This window comes from Euleptes europaea, chromosome 7, assembly GCF_029931775.1.
Source record: "Euleptes europaea isolate rEulEur1 chromosome 7, rEulEur1.hap1, whole genome shotgun sequence".
NCBI lineage: Eukaryota > Metazoa > Chordata > Lepidosauria > Squamata > Sphaerodactylidae > Euleptes > Euleptes europaea.
The window spans coordinates 92977424-92996061 of NC_079318.1; the positions used below are offsets into that span (position 1 = coordinate 92977424).

The 18638-nt window shown below is 47.1% G+C and overlaps 1 protein-coding gene across 1 annotated transcript in view; it reads right to left on the minus strand.

Annotated features, from left to right (window-relative positions):
- The window catches only part of IL6R (interleukin 6 receptor), a 33232-nt gene that overhangs the window by 12355 nt on the left and 2239 nt on the right, over positions 1–18638 (minus strand). Inside the window, exons 2-5 of the mRNA XM_056853504.1 lie at positions 7436–7684; positions 6891–7014; positions 5074–5255; positions 2189–2349 (exon numbers count right to left, since the gene is read on the minus strand). Coding sequence (XP_056709482.1) covers positions 2189–2349; positions 5074–5255; positions 6891–7014; positions 7436–7684 — 716 coding nt within the window. The remainder of the gene's footprint in view (positions 1–2188; positions 2350–5073; positions 5256–6890; positions 7015–7435; positions 7685–18638) is intronic.

An 18638-nucleotide genomic window follows, 5' to 3' on the forward strand; every position in this document is an offset into this window, starting at 1 on the left:
TGTGGCATTAAGGTCCCTCCCCTCCCCAAAACCTCCTGCCGGTAGCGAAGAGGGACCTGGCAATCCTAACCAACTGAACTCTTGCGATACTCTTTCTTAAGAGGCTCTCATTTCAAAAGGCTTGTGCTTGATGCAAATATTAGACTACGTAATACGGGTCCCCCCAAAATCTTATTGGTCCCTGGTGTGCTGCTGGACCCGAATCTAGCTTGCCTAGGTGAATACAAGCCGGAATATTTTCTTAGAGTGATCCATCCAGGGAGAGTTTCAATCTATTTAGAAACCAACTAGGGTGCGTGAGATCTGCCTAAAAAGGGGGTGGTGGTATCCACCCCACCTTTGAGAAGGGTTGCCAGCTCTGGATTGAGAAATACCTGGAGGTTTGGGGGATTGAGAAATACCTGGAGGTTTTTGGGGCGAAGCCTGGGGAAGGTGGGGTTTGGAGAGGGGAGGGACTCCCATGGGGTGTAATGCCTGGAGATCACTTGTAATAGCAAGAGATCTCCAGCCATAGGGTTGCCAACCTCCAGGTACTTAGTACGGGAAAGTGGTACACAAATGCACATAAACAGGTTTTGAAACTCAGAAGAGGACTTTTTGCCTCCAGATACACACCAATAGATTGTTTCATGCTTACTTGTACATTTGTGTATAACCAATCACTTAGTTGCTAAGTTTTCATGTTGTACACTTGTGTTGTTCTTTCCATCTTCATTACTCATTATAGACGTGTTTTTTGCCACCTGTTTATGTGCATTTGTGTACCACTTTCCCGTGCTAATTTCCAAACCTATTTGGTATAGGCACGGAGGTGCCTTTGTTTTTGTTTTGCTCAACCTCCAGGTACTAGCTGGAGATCTCTTGCTATTACAACTGATCCATTTATATGTAACTGATATTACAAGCTATCCATTTTTGCATAAATATTTCTTTGTATATTTTTGTATATATTGTTCAATTAGGGTTTCGTAACCTATGGTCCTTCATTATAACGATGCTGATTCTATTGCATTTAGAAACATGCCATGAATACTTATTAACATCTGAAAGCAATCCGCTGCGGTGGTTTCCACAACAGTTCCGGTTGGCAAGCTGAAGAAGGTTTTTTCCGAAACGCGTTTTTGCCACCTACCTGCTAATTGCAGTTTACTGCTATTTTGTCTTTCTCATTCCTTGTTTTTCAGTGATTATATAAAGTGACTGCACGAACTATTTCAATACGAATTTTATTAGTGCAATTTGTCACATTGTTGAATTGTAGCCCTTAGCGGCCTATTGATAGATTGTAGCCCGATGTGGCTTCTTATAGATGCTGTATGCCTTAATACTCATTTTATTTATTGACCCTGAGTGGCAATGTTGAATTAAGCCCTGCGAGGCAATTTTCCTGTGTGCTGTAACACATTACTCTTGAGTAAATTTTCTTTCTGCTTTATTTTTTGCTTGTTGAGGAATGAGGTATAACATTGGCCCCTCACATACATATATATATATATATATTCTTATACACACACACACACACACACACACACACACACACATATATATATACACATATACCCTGAGGAGGGTGGGATTTGGGGAGGGGAGGGACTTCAATGCCATAGAGTCCAATGGCCAAAGGGGCCATTATCTCCAGGGGAACTGATCTCTCTTGGCTGGAGAGATCTCCAGCTAGCACCTGGAGGTATATATATATATATAAATTTCTTTATATATATATAAAGAAAGTAAATATATATATATATATATATATATATATATATACACACACACACACATATACATATATTATAATATATATATAATATATATTATATTATATATATATATATATATATATATATATATATATATATATATATATATATATATATATATATATTTACTTTTAGTTTTGAGCCTCATGCTGCCTTCTCTTTCAGTTTCAACCTCCAGGTGCTAGCTGGAGATCTCTCCAGCCAAGAGAGATCAGTTCCCCTGGAGATAATGGCCCCTTTGGCCATTGGACTCTATGGCATTGAAGTCCCTCCCCTCCCCAAATCCCACCCTCCTCAGGCTCCGCCCCAAAAACCTCCCAGCGGCGGCGAAGAGGGACTTGGCAGCCCTTTCCAGCCACCACCTGGAGATGGGCAACCCTGCCTTTGATCTCTGACCCAAAGTCCCACCAAAGAAAAGACGGCCTCACCTCGGAGTACATCTGTGAAATCTCTGCCCGGTATCGGAGCTGGAACCGAAGGTGGTAGATCTTGGAGTTCCAAGAGGAGGGGTAACGCCAGGTCACCAGCAGTTTGCGGGGGGCCTTCTCCACAGGGGTCACCGTGACATTCTTCGGCGGGTCTGGCTTCACTGCAGGGGGGGGGGGCGACATTGACCCAAAATATTTAAGGTTGTAGAAAGAAAGGCCTGTCAGGAGCAACTGCTGTTTACTTAGGGACAAAGTAGGAGTTTAGGTTTTTTAAAGGTTGGAACCCCATTACCTGGAGCCAACCCAGAATCCCTTAGAGGAGGAGGAGGAGGAGGAGGAGGAGGAGGAGGAGGAGGAGGAGGAGGAGGAGGAGGAGGAGGAGGAGAAGAAGGAGAAGAAGAAGAAGAAGAAGAAGAAGAAGAAGAAGAAGAGGAGGAGGAGGAGGAGGAGGAGTAGGAGGAGGAGTTGGTTTTTATATGCCGACTTTCTCTACCACTTAAGGGAGACTCAAACCGGCTTACAATCACCTTCCCTTCCCCTCCCCACAACAGACACCCTGTGAGGTAGGTGGGGCTGAGAGAGCTCTAAGAGAGCTGTGACTAGCCCAAGGTCCCCCAGCTGGCTTCATGTGAAGGAGTGGGGAAACAAATCCAGTTCACCAAATTAGCCTCCGCCGCTCATGTGGAGGAGTGAGGAATCAAACCCGGTTCTCCTGGCCGGATGCCAAGCCCTCCCGTCAGCCATCCAGGAAGGCTGCTACAGAAAGATGCCATATGAGGAGAGAAAATGCCCCTGTGGTTCTGGATATATAGAAACCCTTGAACATGTTCTTTTTCATTGTCAGTATTATACAGAGAAAGGTTCATCTCACCACTAATTCATAAATCTTCCAGCCAGTATGGACAGTTCCATACGTCATCCCTACTACAAGATGTCAACTCAGATATAACGTATTCAGTTGCTAGATTCTGTGCCGCTGCAATTGACATAGGATGGAGGAGAGGCTGTGCTAACCAGCAGTTTTGAAAATGAAGGCAAACAGTTATATTATATGTGCTTTCCTTTTCTTACCAAGTGGTTCATTCATTTTACTAACTAATGAACCAGCATGTTTTATTCCGATGTTTTTTTTAGACAACTGTAAATTGGTAACTTACCTATTTTATTTGTGCTGCTCATTGACTGTAATAAATTTTCTATTCTATTAAAAAAAACCGGTTCTCCAGATCAGAGTTCACCACTCTTAACCACTGCACCCCACTGGAGAGGACTAATGGGTAGGGTTGACAACCCCCAGGTAGTGGCTGGAGATCTCCCGCTATTACAGCGGATCTCCAGGCGATAGAAATCAGTTCCCCTGGAGAAAAAGGCCGCTTTGGCCATTGGGCTCTATGGCATTGAAGTCCCTCCCCTCCCCAAACCCCACCCTCCACAGGCTCCACCCCCAAAATCTCCAGGTATTTCCCAACCCAGAGCTGGCAACCCTAGCTGCTCCAGAGAGCTTAGTCCCCTTCTTGGCTGCCAGTTGCAGAGGTCAGAGGAAGGACACTTTGACCATGCTGGAGCCAGCATGGTGTAGTGGTTAAAAGACGTGGTTTGAAGCAGTTGACTCTGCTCTGGAGAACCGGGTTGGATTCCCCACTCCTCCACGTGAGCGGCGGAGGCTAATCTAGCGAACTGGATTTGTTTCCCCCACTCCTACCCACGAAGCCAGCTGGGTGACCTTGGGCTAGTCACCGCTCTCTCAGCCCCACCTACCTCACAGGGTGTCTGTTGTGGGGAGGGGAAGGGAAGGTGATTGGAAGCCGGTTCTCTACCTTAAGTGGTAGAGAAAGTCGGCATGTAAAAACCAACTCTTCTTCTTCTTCTTCTCTGGAACGAGGAAGCAGAAGCAGCCTTGACGGGAAAACGTGCCGCAGAGAACATTACAGGGATGATGAAAGATACAAAGGCGCGAGGAAAAGGCTTGGAGACTGAGGCATGTCAGGAGACTGAGAGCGCTCTTGTTCCTTCCAGAACTGCACACAAGAGGAAATTGCACAGGAGAGGAAACTCCGCCCTATGTACTTTTTATCATCTCTACAGTGTTGTGTGCCTTGACACACCAGAGTAGGTAGTGGGATGGGGTGCTGTTTTTCAGTGCTGTATTTTATGCCTCTGTTTAAACCACTGGTTCCCAACCAGGGGTCCGTGGACCCCCAGGGGTCCGCGAGAACTAAATTAAGGTCCGCGAAACAAAGTTATAAACCCATAATAAATTAATATTTTCAATTAAAAGTTCTCTATTAGAAAAATATATATTCAAATATTATTCTAAGTTTAATGTTTAACTAACAGTTATGATTAAAGTTTATTTTCAAATTCTCTGAATTTTTATTTTGAACCTTGGGGTCCCTGCACCGAACAAAAAAGTCCTAGTGGTCCCTGGTCAAAAAAAGGTTGGGAACCACTGGTTTAAACCAATCCGCCAATTCTTTGGTTTTGGGCTTCCTGGCTGCAGCCTGGGAGCTTCCTGGTTGCAATCAGATTGTGGCTGAGAATATGCCACATGAAAATATGCAGAGAAGGGCAATCCTAGGAGGGCAATCCTGGGGAAGGGGGCAACATAGGCTTGCCAACCTCCCGGTGGTGGCTGGAGGTCTCCCACTATTACAACCAGTCTTCAGGTGACAGAGATCAGTTCCCCTGGAGAAAGTGGCCGCTTTGGCCATTGGACTCTATGGCATTGAGGTCCCTCCCCTCCTCAAACCCCACCCTCTTCAGGCGCCGCCCTCAAAATCTCCAAGTATTTCCCAACCCGGAGCTGGCAACCCTAGAGCAACAGTCTGCCTATACGCACACAGACACAAACCTGCTCTTTGATCCTGGTTAATAGAGTTACGCACCCAGATTGATGGTCCTGTAGACATTGACATCACTCGTAGCTGCGCCTGCCATGTTTGCGACACACATGGTCACCCGTAGGACGATGTCATCGTCTTGGTGAGTGATGGCAATGCGACACGAAAATTTCTGGGATTTGCTGTAATAGCGACATGGCTGCTCTGTACGGTTCCCTCCCATGAGCCTAGTAGCAGAAGAAGACAGAAATACCCACTTAGGAAAAGTCAGAGCTGGCAACCCTATTATTCCTCCCCTGCATCGTAATGTCCTCCTGTACTTAAGGTTGCCAACCTCCAGGTACTAGCTGGAGATCTCCTGCTATTACAACTGATCTCCAGCCGACAGAGATCCGTTCTCCTGGAGAAAATGGCCGCTTTGGCAATTGGACTCTATGGCATTGAAGTCCCTCCCCTCCCCAAACCCCGCCCTCCTCAGGCTCCACCCCAAAAATCTCTAGGTATTTTCCAACACGGAGCTGGCAACCCTATCCTCCCACCCATAGCTAGGGTTGCCATGTGCCTCTTTGCCACCTGCGGGAGGTTTTTGGCGCGGAGCCTGAGGAGGGCGGGGTTTGGGGAGGGGAGGGACTTCAATGCCTAGGCACCTTTCACATATTCTTGTGGATTATATTTGCTATTGCATCATGGCTGTTATTGAAGGGCTGTCATATAGAGGAGGGTGGCAAGTTGTTTTCTGTTGCTCCAGGTCGGCCCAGAACCAACGGGTTGAAATTAAATCAAAAGAGTTTCCGTCTAGACATTAGGAAGAATTTTCTAACAGTTACAGCGGTTCCTCAGTGGAACAGGCTTCCTCGGGAGGTGGTGAGCTCTCCTTCCCTGCAGGTTTTCCAGCAGAGGCTAGATGGCCATCTGTCAGCCATGCTGACTCTATGACCTTAGGCAGATCATGAGAGGGAGGGCATCTTGGCCATCTTCTAGGAATGGAGTAGGGGTCACTGAGGATGTGGGGGTGGTAGTTCAGAATTTCCTGCATTGTGCTGGGGGTTGGACTAGATGACCCTGGTGGTACCTTCCGATTCTATGATTGTAATTATAGTAGTGTAGGAGTATGGATGGCCACAGGCCAGCCCAATCTCATCAGATCTCAGAAGCTAAGCAGGGTCAGCCCTGGTTAGTATTTGGATGGGAGACCACCCAGGAATACCAGGGTTGCTGTGCAGAGGAAGGCCCTGGCAAACCACCTCTGTTAGTCTCTTGCCATGAAAACCCCAAAAGGGGTCGCCATACGTCGGCTGCGACTCAACAGCACTTTACACACAGACACACACACACACACACACACACACACAAAGTAGTATGATAAACCTTTCTTGTAATATAGACACTGCACTCTAAGATGTTCATTGGCCATAGTGCTGCTTTTGTTTTCCAGTTATGCTGTCCAGCACAAGTTCTTTATTTTGTTAACCACCTGGAGGTTGGCAACCCTACCGGCAGGTGCTATTTGGCCTGTTCTGGAAACCCCAATCAAGCACCATGCAGGCGAGAATGTGTACAACTCACGCGTGACGGTTACACACAAGTTAAATTAAAAACACCGGTTTACCAGGGACAGAGAACCTGTTGGAGCTTGGACTGAATTCAGAAATGGCGTTTCATTTCCTGACTGCAATGACATGTGTGAGAAAACTAGCCAAATATTCCTTTTAAAGGTCCGGGGGGGGGGGTGTTTAAGAAAAGATATCTGGGGGCTTTCTCATACACCCAGCAACCCACCCCACATAGCCCCTTATAAGCTTCTCTTTCTTGCCCCTTTATTCACTCCAGGCCAGCCATAATACCGCACACGATACGCTTACCCCTTGCCCACCCAGAGTTTGGCTTTGGTGCGAACGGACAGTTGGCGAGACGGTTTCCACTCGCACAGGATATCCTTGGTGAAGCTCCGGCGGTAGCAGGTGAATTTCGGCACCTCGGGAGGCTCTGGAAATGGGAGAAACCATCATAGACGGGGAAAACCTTCTGCACATGCTCTGGAGTGGGTCACATTCCAAAGGGTAGAGAGCCAACATCGTGTTGGCTCTAATCGCGGACTCTAATCTGGAGAACTGGGTGACCTTGGGCTAGTCACAGTTCTCTCCGAACTTTCTCAGCCCCACCTGCCTCACAAGGTGTCTGTTGTGGGGAGAGGAAGGGAAGGAGATTGTAAGCAGGTTTAATTCTCCTTAAAAGATAGGGGAAATCAGCTTGTAAAAAACAACTCTTCTTCTTCTTTTAGGGACGGGGGAGAAGAGGTGTGGCTGAAGGTATGACGACAGAGGTTAGGGAGGAGGGAAAGGGGTCCCGGTAGAGGTTCAGCTGGGCAAAATTTGCCACCCCCATGCCCAAGAGAACGGGCACTCACCTTCGACCAGCAGTCGCACAGAGCGGAGGACGCGGCCACCCGCGTGGCAGGTGTACGAGCCAGAATCGTTGAAATATACTGATGGCAGGAAAAGAAGGGACCCTTCCACCACCTGCCTTCCGCGATGGGAACTTATGTTCTGTTCATTGAACCTCCAGTGCACGAGGGTGGTGTTCTCCAGCTCCCTCTCTAGGCAGGGCAAGGTAACGTTTGTACCTGGAGGACTGACAACTGTGTCTGGCGGGATCGCTGCAAACGAAGGGGGAGAGAATCACTGTCAGTCTTCGGATTGCGATTTCTTCACGCCACGCAGAGTTAAATGGCGGAACTCCCTGCCCCAGGATGTGGGGATGGCTGCCAACTTGGAAGGCTTTAAGAGGGGAGTGGACGTGTTCATGGAGGAGGGGGATATTCATGGCTACTAGTCAAAATGGAGACTAGTCATGATGTGTACCTGTTCTCTCCAGGATTAGAGGAGCATGCCTGTTATATTAGGTGCTGTGGAGCACAGGCAGGATGGTGCTGCTGCAGTCGTCTTGTTTGGGGGCTTCCTGGAGGCCCCTGGTTGGCCGCTGTGGGAACAGGCTGCTGGACTTGATGGGCCTTGGTCTGACCCAGTAGGGCTTATCCTATGTTGTTATGTTCTTATGACCCAGGGAAGGTAACCGAAGAACGCGTCACATAATTGGGTGGGCTTCCACAAATCGGTTCCACCAACGGTGGGCTTTCTTCTAGTGAAGGGATCCTCCACTGGGAAAAGCGGAAGCTGCCATCCATGTTCAGTGTGTAATACTCTTCCACATAATTATCCAGTTGTACTTTAGACACCAAAAGTAGAACAGCTAGATTCGAATCCAGTAGCACCTTAGACACCAACAAGGCTTTTGGGGTAGGAGCTTCCAAGAGTCGAAGCGCCCTTTGTCACATACCAGCTTTGAATCTCGAAAGCTCCTACCCCGAAAATCTTGTTTGGTTCTCTAAGGTGCTTCTGGATTCGAATCTGGGGTCATTTATGCATGGCTGTTTCCTCGCGGTCACCCCGGCTGACTACTTCGGAGCTTTGCTTTTTAAACTTTAAAAAAAAATTAATTAAAATTTACAATAATACAACATTAAAAAAACAACCTTCTTAACAAACAAACATTGAGCAGAACTTATAAAACCTATAAAACATATAACTTTCTAAATAATCACTCGTTTTATGAACCCCCACCAACAGAATCTAAACTTTTAAACGTAATTGGCTGCATCAACAGAAGTATAGTGTCCAGATCACGCGAAGTGATGGTATCGCTTTACTGTGCTCTGGTTAGACCTCAACTAGAGTACTGTGTTCAGTTTTGGGCACCACAATTTAAGAAAGATGTAGACAAGCTTCACCGCAATTTAAGTAACTGTAGACAAGCTGGAACGTGTCCAGAGAAGGGCAACAAAGATGGTGAGGGGTCTGGAGACCAAGTCCTGTGAGGAAAGGTTGAAGGAGCTGGGCATGTTTAGGAGAAGACTGAGAGGGGATATGAGAACCATGTTCAAGTACTTGAAGGGCTGTCCTATAGAGGAGGGTGCCGAGTTGTTTTCTGTTGCTCAAGAAGGTCGGACCAGAACCAGCGGGTTGAAATTAAATCAAAAGAGTTTCCGTCTCGACATTAGGAAGAATTTTCTAACCGTTAGAGGGGTTCCTCAGTGGAACAGGCTTCCTCGGGAGGTGGCGAGCTCTCCTTCCCTGGAGGTTTTTAAGAAGAGGCTAGATGGCCATCTGTCAGCAATGCTGATTCTGTGACCTTAGGCGGATGATGAGAGGGAGGGCATCTTAGCCATCTTCTGGTCACTAGGGGTGTGGAGGGGGGAGGTATTTGTGAATTTCCGGCATTGTGCAGGGGGTTGGACTATATGACCCTGGTGGTCCCTTCCAACTCTAGGATGCTATGATTCTCCATCCTGTATATAGTGGGATTCCATATTCTATCAAATTCCCCCATGTTTTTGTTATTTTGATAGTAAGTTAATTTAATCAACACATAGATCTCCCTTACTTTGTCGAACCAACTATTTAAGCTTGGAGAGTTCGCTCCTTTCCAGCATCTGGCAAAAATTATCCTTGCTAATGTTACCATATGGAGGAATACATCAAGGAGTTTCTTATTCATTGTTTGTAAACAGTTTAACAAGATTATTTCTGGATTCATTCGGGGCTTTGCTTTTCTGGCTGTCAGAGGCCGCCTCCCTCTCCCCACGTGTTTCCCCGCATTTTTTGGACCCAAGTACAGTCTTGAGGCCAAAGCCTCTGCTGTTACCCCTAAGCGCTGTTTTTTAAAGAGCTACTGCCTCTGAACATGGAGGTTCCATTCAGTCATCATGGCTAATGGCCACTGATTAACCTCAACCCCGCGGGCCGGATGCGGCCCCTTGAGAGCTCTTATCCAGCCCGCGATAAGATCTGGGCTGGCAAGGCATGGCCCGGCCTGACCAAGTGATATCAAATGTCGTATTTGGCCCTCGTATCAATTGAGTTCGCCGCGCCTGCTTTAGGGCTTTCCATACACCAGATGTCCCTCGGCCATGTCCGGCCATGTTGCTAGGCTACCTCTCTAGCAAGGCCAAGGTGAACTTGGTCAATATTTGCCCAAAGGGTGCAACAGTGCAGAGGTGACGCTGTCAAAATTGCGCTGGTTCAAGGGGAAAAAATTACCTACTTGGCTGGTTAGTTTAATTTACCACAATTTACCACCTTTTCCTGTACACAATGAAGTTCAGGGCAGCATTCAGATGATCTGAAGACTCCCAGGTTTTCATTCTCTAAGGGGAAGAATTTCCTCTGGCACAAGGGTCTTGGCAGCTCTCCGGACCGCCTGTGCCAGGGGAAAGCACCACCATTAGCAGGGTGGGGGAAAGAATCCACAGGACCTAGGGTTGCCAACCTCCAGGTGGTAACAACCAAAACAAAATTACTCCTAGTTGTGCTGAAATAGTGCAATACAAATTACAACAATGGGCTCAATATTAAGCAAACAGTATCAAGTGTATTCAAAGTGCAAAGCCACAATACGCAAACAAGGACTGTACACATGAACAATGGGGCTGAACAACAAAAGTGTACTATATACAGTATTTACAACAGTCACCACCAGATTCATCCGTCAAGCTATTCAGCTTACTGATCCTAATGATGTCCGTAGACTTGGAAAACTAACTTAGCTCCTCTGAGCATGTTTTGAAAACTGGCTGATGTGAACTAGGTGACTTGAGAAACTAATGGAGGCTGATGAAGCCGAAGGCCAAACGCAATGAAGATCATGGATCTGCGTTCCTCTCTCTGATCCGGTTCTGAACAATTTGGATTCAGTTGTGGTCCCCCTCCGGACATTTGGCATCACTCTCTTAAGGGAAGTTCAAGAAACAGATGACGCCGGGCGCTTTGCTTTGAGTCTACGGACTTTATTAGTATCAGTAAGCTGAACAGCTTGACGGATGAATCTGGTAGTGACTATTTGTTGTAAATACCGTATATAGTACACTTTTGTTGTTCAGCCCCATTGTTCATGCGTACAGTCCTTGCTTGCGTATTGTTGCTTCGCACTTTGAATCCACTTGATACTGTTTGCTTAACACTGAGCCTATTGTTGTAATTTGCATTGAACCTCCAGGTGGTGGCTGGAGATCTCCTGCTATTACGACTGATCTCCAGCCGATAGAGATCCGTTCACCAGGAGAAAACAGCCACTTTGGCCATTGGACTCTATGGCACTGAAGTCCCTCCCCTCCCCAAACCCCGCCCTCCCCAGGCGCCGGCCCCCCAAAACCTCCCGCCGGTGGCGAAGAGGGACCTGGCAACCCTAACAGGACCTAACCATGGATTGCTCTCGCTCATACAGCTCCCATTCCTTCCCCCAGTAGAACATTTGAATGGATTGAGCATGTTGTCATGACTCTATCTAGAGCCGAGGTCCCCAACATGGTGCATGGCTCTCACTGGCACCTTTTCTGGCGCCCACCCATTGGGGCCAGGTAGGCCTCTGATTGACCAGTGGAGATTTGATTGGCTGTGCAGATTTTTTTAAAATGTTGCTTCGGCGGGAGCTGCCAGCATAGCACAAGGATTGGCACTATGTTCCTGAAGTTAAGTCGTGGCAATCGTTTTGTGGCTGGCTCTGCCTCCTGCGGCAGCCAATTTGTGTCTGTCTGGACCTCTCAAGAGAGCCAGCGCGGTGTAGTGGTTAGGGGTGGTGGACTCTAATCTGGTGAACCGGGTTCGATTCCCCACTCTTCCACATGAGCGGCGGACTCTAATCTGGAGAACAGGGTTGGTTTCCCCGCTCCTACACATGAAGCCTGCTGGGTGACCTTGGGCCAGTCACAGTACTCTCCGAACTCTGTCAGCCTCACCTACCTCACAAAGTGTCTGTTGTAGGGAGAGGAGGAGGAGGAGGAGGAGAAGGAGGAGGAGAAGAAGACGGAGGAGGAGGAGGAGGAGGAGGAGGAGAAGAAGAAGAAGAAGAAGGAGAAGAAGAAGGAGGAGGAGGAGGAGGAGTAGGAGTTGGTTTTTATATGCCAACTTTCTCTACCACTTAAGGAAGAATCAAACCAGCTTACAATCACCTTCCCTTCCCCTCCCCACAACAGACACCCTGTGAGGTAGGTGGGGCTGAGAGAGTGTGACTATTCCAAGGTCACCCAGCTGGCTTCATGTGGAGGAACGGGGAAACAAATCCAGTTCACCAGATTAGCCTCCGCCGCTCACGTGGAGGAGTGGGGGATCAAACCCCACCGCTCCAAACCACCGAGAGGAAGGGAAGGAGGTTGTGAGCCGCTTTGAGACTCCTTAAAGGTAGAGAAAAAGCAGGGTGTTAAAACCAACCTTTCTTCTTCTTCAATATCACGTGAATCTGCTTTTTGGAAGGGGAGGGCTCAGGAGTCCAGCTGGGCAGTGGAAAGTGCGCGGAGGTCATTGGCGGAGGGCTAGAAGGGCTGCCACTGGAAGCAACCCAAGCCTCCCCTTTGGGCAGCGTTTCCAAAAAACGGGAGTTTCCTGAAATGTCAACAGCCCAGAGCAAATATTCCATGACCCCGATCCCTCCTGCGCTGGCCCCCTTTGCTCACTTTGGTCCCTTGCCAAGAACAGTTGGTACCCGGGCAAGCAGAATTGACATCTGTCTACTAATCCAAGTGCTTGGCATCTCACGGCTGATGGGACGCACACAATTTCTTTCCAGGAAGGACAGTACACCCCCCACATGGGGCTATATGATCTAACACGTGATGGAGCACAGCTATGGAAGCCCTTCTTGCTGCATCAGTGAAGAGCTGGAGGGGCTGTGGCTCAGTGGCAGAGCACCTGCTTGACGTGCAGAAGGTCCCAGGTTCATTCCCCGGCATCTCCAGTTAAAAGGACTAGGCCAGGGGTCGGCAAACTCATTAGTCAAAAGAGCCAAATATCAACAGTACAATGATTGAGATTTCTTTTGAGAGCCAGATTTCTTAAACTTAAACTATATAGGTAGGTACACTGTTTATTAACTTAATAAACTTTAATTAATGTTTTAAGTCTTAATTAAACTATAGGTACACTGAATAAAACTTGATATCATACTTAATAGTGATCTTATTTATTGATAAAAAATAAATTGTAAGTCCTTGCCATTTCCCCCTCCCCGTCCGGAGTCCTCGTCTGGAGGCCTGGTCTACCGCCATAAAAGCCTATTGGTAGACCTGGCCTCCGGCTGAGTCCCATTGGGAGGCCAAATCTACCCATTGGCTTTCTTGGCAGTAGACCTGGCTTCCAGAGGCCCATAGAAGCCAATTGGTAGACCTGGCCTCTGAAGGGGAACTTTTTCCCCTCTTTGGAGTCCAGGTCTACCACCAAGAAAGCCAGTGGGTAGACATGGCCTCCCAATGGGACTCAGCTGGAGGCTAGGTCTACCAAAGGAAGCCCGCCCTGCCCAACAGCTGATAGGCGGGGGGGGGGCAAGAACCGCCAAGCCGCCCGCCCAGCAATCGCGCGGCTAGAGGGGAGGCTTTAGCCTCCCAACCATTGAGGGAAAGGGAAAGGGGGACCCGGCCATTCTCCACGGCGGGGGGGGGGGGAGACAGAGCGCCCGCTCGCCTGCTCTCTCTCTTTCTCAGGCACGCTGGCTCCGCAGCCTGGCTGCCGGCGCGAGTGGGCGCAAGAGCAGGGACTCCGAACCAAGTTCGGAGAGCCGCACTCAATGGGCCAAAGAGTCGCATGCGTCTCTGGAGCCGCAGTTTTGAGACCCCTGGACTAGGCGACTAGATGATGTGAAAAACCACTGCCTGAGACCATGGGGAGCCGCTGCCAGTTTGAGGAGACAGTACTGACCTTGATGGACCAAGGGTCTGATTCAATATAAGGCAGCTTCATGTGTTCATGTATGGGGAGGGGCCGTAGCTCAGTGGTAGAGCATCTGCTTGACGTGCAGAAGGTCCCAGGTTCAATCCCCGGCATCTCCAGTTAAAAGGACTAGGCAGGTAGGTGATGGGAAAGACCCCTGGAGAGCTGCTGCCGGTCTGAGTAGACAATACTGACTTTGATGGACCAAGGGTCTGATTCATAGGGTTGCCAGGTCCCTCTTCGACACTGGCGGGAGGTTTTTGGGACAACACTGAGGAGGGCAGGGTTTGGGGAGGGGAGGGGCTTCAATGCCATCGCGTCCAATTGCCAAAGTGGCCATTTTCTCCAGGTGAACTGATCTCTGTCGGCCGGAGATCAGTTGTAACAGAGGGAGATCTCCTGCTACTACCTGGAGGTTATGCAAAAAATACTCACAATACTAGTAACAACAAGTATAGCAAAAAAGAACTAGCACGACTCAATCAGGAAATTAAACAATTCATTAAAGTGCTATAATAGGAACCACCACAAGTGTGCAATACATACAATATAAACAAAGAAATATTAGGAACAAATGGAAAAAGTCCAAAGTCCAAAGGTCTTATCCTTTGGACTTTTTCCATTTGTTCCTAATATTTCTTTGTTTATATTGTATGTATTGCACACTTGTGGTGGTTCCTATTATAGCACTTTAATGAATTGTTTAATTTCCTGATTGAGTTGTGCTAGTTCTTTTTTGCCACTACCTGGAGGTTGGCAACCCTAATGATTCCTTAAACGGCGGCTTCATCTGTTCTGTTCCTCTGTTCAAAGCAGAGACCTTATTCTCTTAGCCCATTTAGCCTCCTCATTCTATGAGCCTGGGGAGAGCAGGGGTCTGGGGAAGGGGAGGACCCCAGCAGGGTATAATGTCATCGAGTCCACCCTCCAAAGCAGCCATTTGCTTAGGGTTGCCAAGTTCCTCCCACCAGTGGGAGTTCTTGGGGCAGAGCCTGAGGAAGGCAGGGTTTGGGGGAGGGAAGGGACTTCGATGCCATAGAGTCCAGTCGCCAAAACTGCCATTTTCTCCAGGTGAACTGATTTCTATCGGCTGGAGATAAGTTGTAATAGCAGGGGATCTCCAGCTAGTACCTGGAGGTTTGGCAATCAAATAGCTAGAGCACTTGTGGCAAAAAATAAAGCTCATAATCAGGATTTTGAGATGCAGTATTTTGTGATATGGCAATACAAAGGCAAACCATATCAAAATACCAATATAGATAGGATCATGACGCAACAGGAATCCCGCTTTATAGTTATCTCTTTAACACCATAACACCAAATGGACTGAACACCAACTTAGATTTGTCCGGTTTTTTATAAGCAGATTTAACACACTTTCTATTATTTTCACCTCCAGTTTCTCTTTAGTATGGAATTATACGGGTATATAACTTTAAATGAACTTGCAATTGAGGTCCTATCTGGAATTACAAGCAGCACAGCTGCGAGAGATGTACGTAATCTTAAATTGAGGGCTGAGTTCTTTCTATGGTAGCTGCATTAGCAATGCATCCCAGAAAGAAGGAAGTTATACACTTAAAGATCGGGTATGTAATGTATTTCTCTTGAAATAATTTTCTTTACGTGTTATTGAAACATAATATAATGTGTATGTATGTTTTATGGAGTGCCACAGCATATGGTGAGCTGTAGATATTGTTACAGAACAAAGTTCTTATCTGAACCATCAACATAGGATCGCCTCGACCTGAGAAGCAGACGCGAAATGGGACACTTTACCGGAAGCCCATTGTGGTGGCCACTATGAACTTTGGTTCTTGTCAAAAAGCCACAATACATGTATTACATGTTGTTGTTATTATACAATTGCTATGATTCCAAGCATTGTTAAGAAATATTACTCAGTGGCTTTTGTATACTGACCTTGACTTTGTATGTACAAGCAAGGCATAGTTCTGGATTGTAAATTGAACTGTGATTTTGGCTGATTAAGACTAACTGCCGAGATATTATACAGCTCAAGAAAAGATAGGCTTCTGAGCTTTATTTTTTGCCACAAGTGCTCTCGCTATTTGATTGCCATACTTCCTATTGGGGCACTAGCTTTATTCTTTTGAGTACCTGGAGGTTGGCAACCCTACATTTTCTCCAGGGGAACTGGTATCTGTTGTCTGGAGATCAGTTGTAATTCCAGATCTCCAGGCCCCACCTGGAGATTGGCAACCCTAGCGGCCCTACTCGATGTGGCCTTGAAACTTCCTGCCACTCACGGAAACGGAGAGCATGAAAACGAAATGGGAAAGGACCCAGGAAGCAGCAGGGTGTGTGTTGATCTCAGGAGGCAGAAAGTTTGTATCACCACACAGCTGCTGTTGCAGTTTCAATTCCACGGAAAAGGGAGAGGAAGCAGGAAAAATGTGCAAAAAGGAGCAGCATTTCACTCTGAACTACTTAGAATCATAGAGTTGGAAGGGCCACCAGGGTCATCTAGTCCAACCCCCTGCACAATGCAGGAAATTGACACTTGACACTGAGGTCTTGCCTGGGTGTTTGTCCATGATTTAAGACTTGGATGCAAGTAAGTTGACTGTTGTTTTTTTTAAGAGAAAGATTTGCACAAAACTGCCTTAGACTGAGTCACAACATTTACTTATCCAAACCAGTATTGCCTACTCTGTTGGCAGCAGCTCTCCAGGGTCTCTGGCAGAGATCTTTCACATCACCTACTGCCTGGTCCCTTTAACTAGAGATGCCAGGGACTGAACCTGGGACCTTCTGCATGCCAACCACCACTGAGTTACGGTTAGCGTTGCCAACCTCCAGGTATAGGGTTACCCGCTCCGGGTTGGGAAATACCAGGAGATTTTGGGGGCGGAGCCTGAGGAGGGAGGGATTTTGGGAGGGGAGGGGCTTCAACACCATAGAGTCCAATTGCCAAAGTGGCCATTTTCTCCAGGAGAACTGATCTTTATTGGCTGGAGATCAGTTGTAATAGCAGGAGATCTCCAGCCAGTACCTGGAGGTTGGCAACCCTATCCAGGTAGTAGCTGAAGCTCTCCCTGTATTACCACTGATCTCCAAGTGACAGAGATCACCTGGAGAAAATGGCTGCTGTGAAAGGCATTATACCCCATTGAAGTCCCTCCCCTCCCCAAATCCTGCCCTCCTCAGGCTCCACCCCCAAAACCTCCCGGTTTTTCCCAACCTGGCGCTGGTAACCCTAGCTACGGTTCCAGAGAAAGAAGCTAACAGGAGCATAAACCAAGGTCCCCTTATGAATTTACTACTATGTATTTATACTTTCTCCAAGGATCTCAGGGTGACCTTCATGGTTTTCACCTCCTCTGTTTTATCATCATAAGAATGTACATAGAGCCCTGCTGGATCAGACCAGCGGCCCATCTAGTCCAGCGTTCTGCATCACTGGGGTTGCCAACCTCCAGGTGGGGCCTGGCGATCTCCTGCTATCACAATTGATCTCCAGGCAAAAAAGATCAGTTCCCCTGGAGAAAATGGCTGCTTTGGAGGGTGGAGTCTATGGCGTCGTTCCATGATGGAGTCCCTTCCCTCCCCAAACCCCACCCTCCCCAGTTCCACTCCCCAAAATCTGCAGATATTTTCCCACCCAGAGCTGGCGACCCTATGCATCACACAGCAGCCACTTCCCCAGGAGGTAGGGTTGCCGGCTCCAGGTTGGGAAGGATTTGAGCCCAGGTCTCCCCAAGGCTAACTGCACCTGATGGGACTCTTGCCTGACAGTCTCACGGCCAAGGTCAGTTCAGGCACAGGTAGCCTGAAATTGTTGCACAGCCACAACAAGCCAGTGAGGTGTAGTAGAGCATACAGCGAGGACTCCGGATCAGAATCCCACTCGGTCGTGACGCTCCCTGGGTGATCTTTGGGCCAGCGTTTTCTCTCAACTTAACCTACCACACAGGGTAGTTGTGAGGAAATAAATAGGGGTATTATATACACCACTCTGAACGCCTTGTAAAAAGGGTGGGACAAAAATAGCTAGATAGCTAGACAGACAGACTACCTCTCTTTTTAGACAGATAGAAGAATGCCTCTTCTTTAGATCGATCAATCGATAGCATGCCTCTTCTTTAGATAGATACATAGAAGAATGCCTCTCTATTTTAGATAGATACTCTACACATAGATACATAGCTAAAAGAATGCCATCTTCTTTAGACAGACAGACAGAAGAATGGCTGATAGATAGATAGATAGATAGATAGCTCTGTTTTTAGACAGATAGAATGCCTCTTATATAGATAGATACATAGAATAATGCCTCTCTATTTTAGATAGATACTCTACACATAGATACATAGCTAAAAGAATGCCATCTTCTTTAGACAGACAGACAGAAGAATGGCTGATAGATAGATAGATATAGATAGATACCTCTGTTTTTAGACAGATAGCATGCCTCTTCTTTAGATAGATACATAGAAGAATGCCTCTCTATTTTAGATAGATACTCTACACATAGATACATAGCTAAAAGAATGCCATCTTCTTTAGACAGACAGACAGAAGAATGGCTGATAGATAGATAGATAGATATAGATAGATACCTCTGTTTTTAGACAGATAGCATGCCTCTTCTTTAGATAGATACATAGAAGAATGCCTCTCTATTTTAGATAGATACTCTACACTTAGATACATAGCTAAAAGAATGCCATCTTCTTTAGACAGACAGACAGACAGAAGAATGGCTGATAGACAGATAGATACCTCTGTTTTTAGACAGATAGAATGCCTCTTATATAGATAGATACATAGAATAATGCCTCTCTATTTTAGATAGATACTCTACACATAGATACATAGCTAAAAGAATGC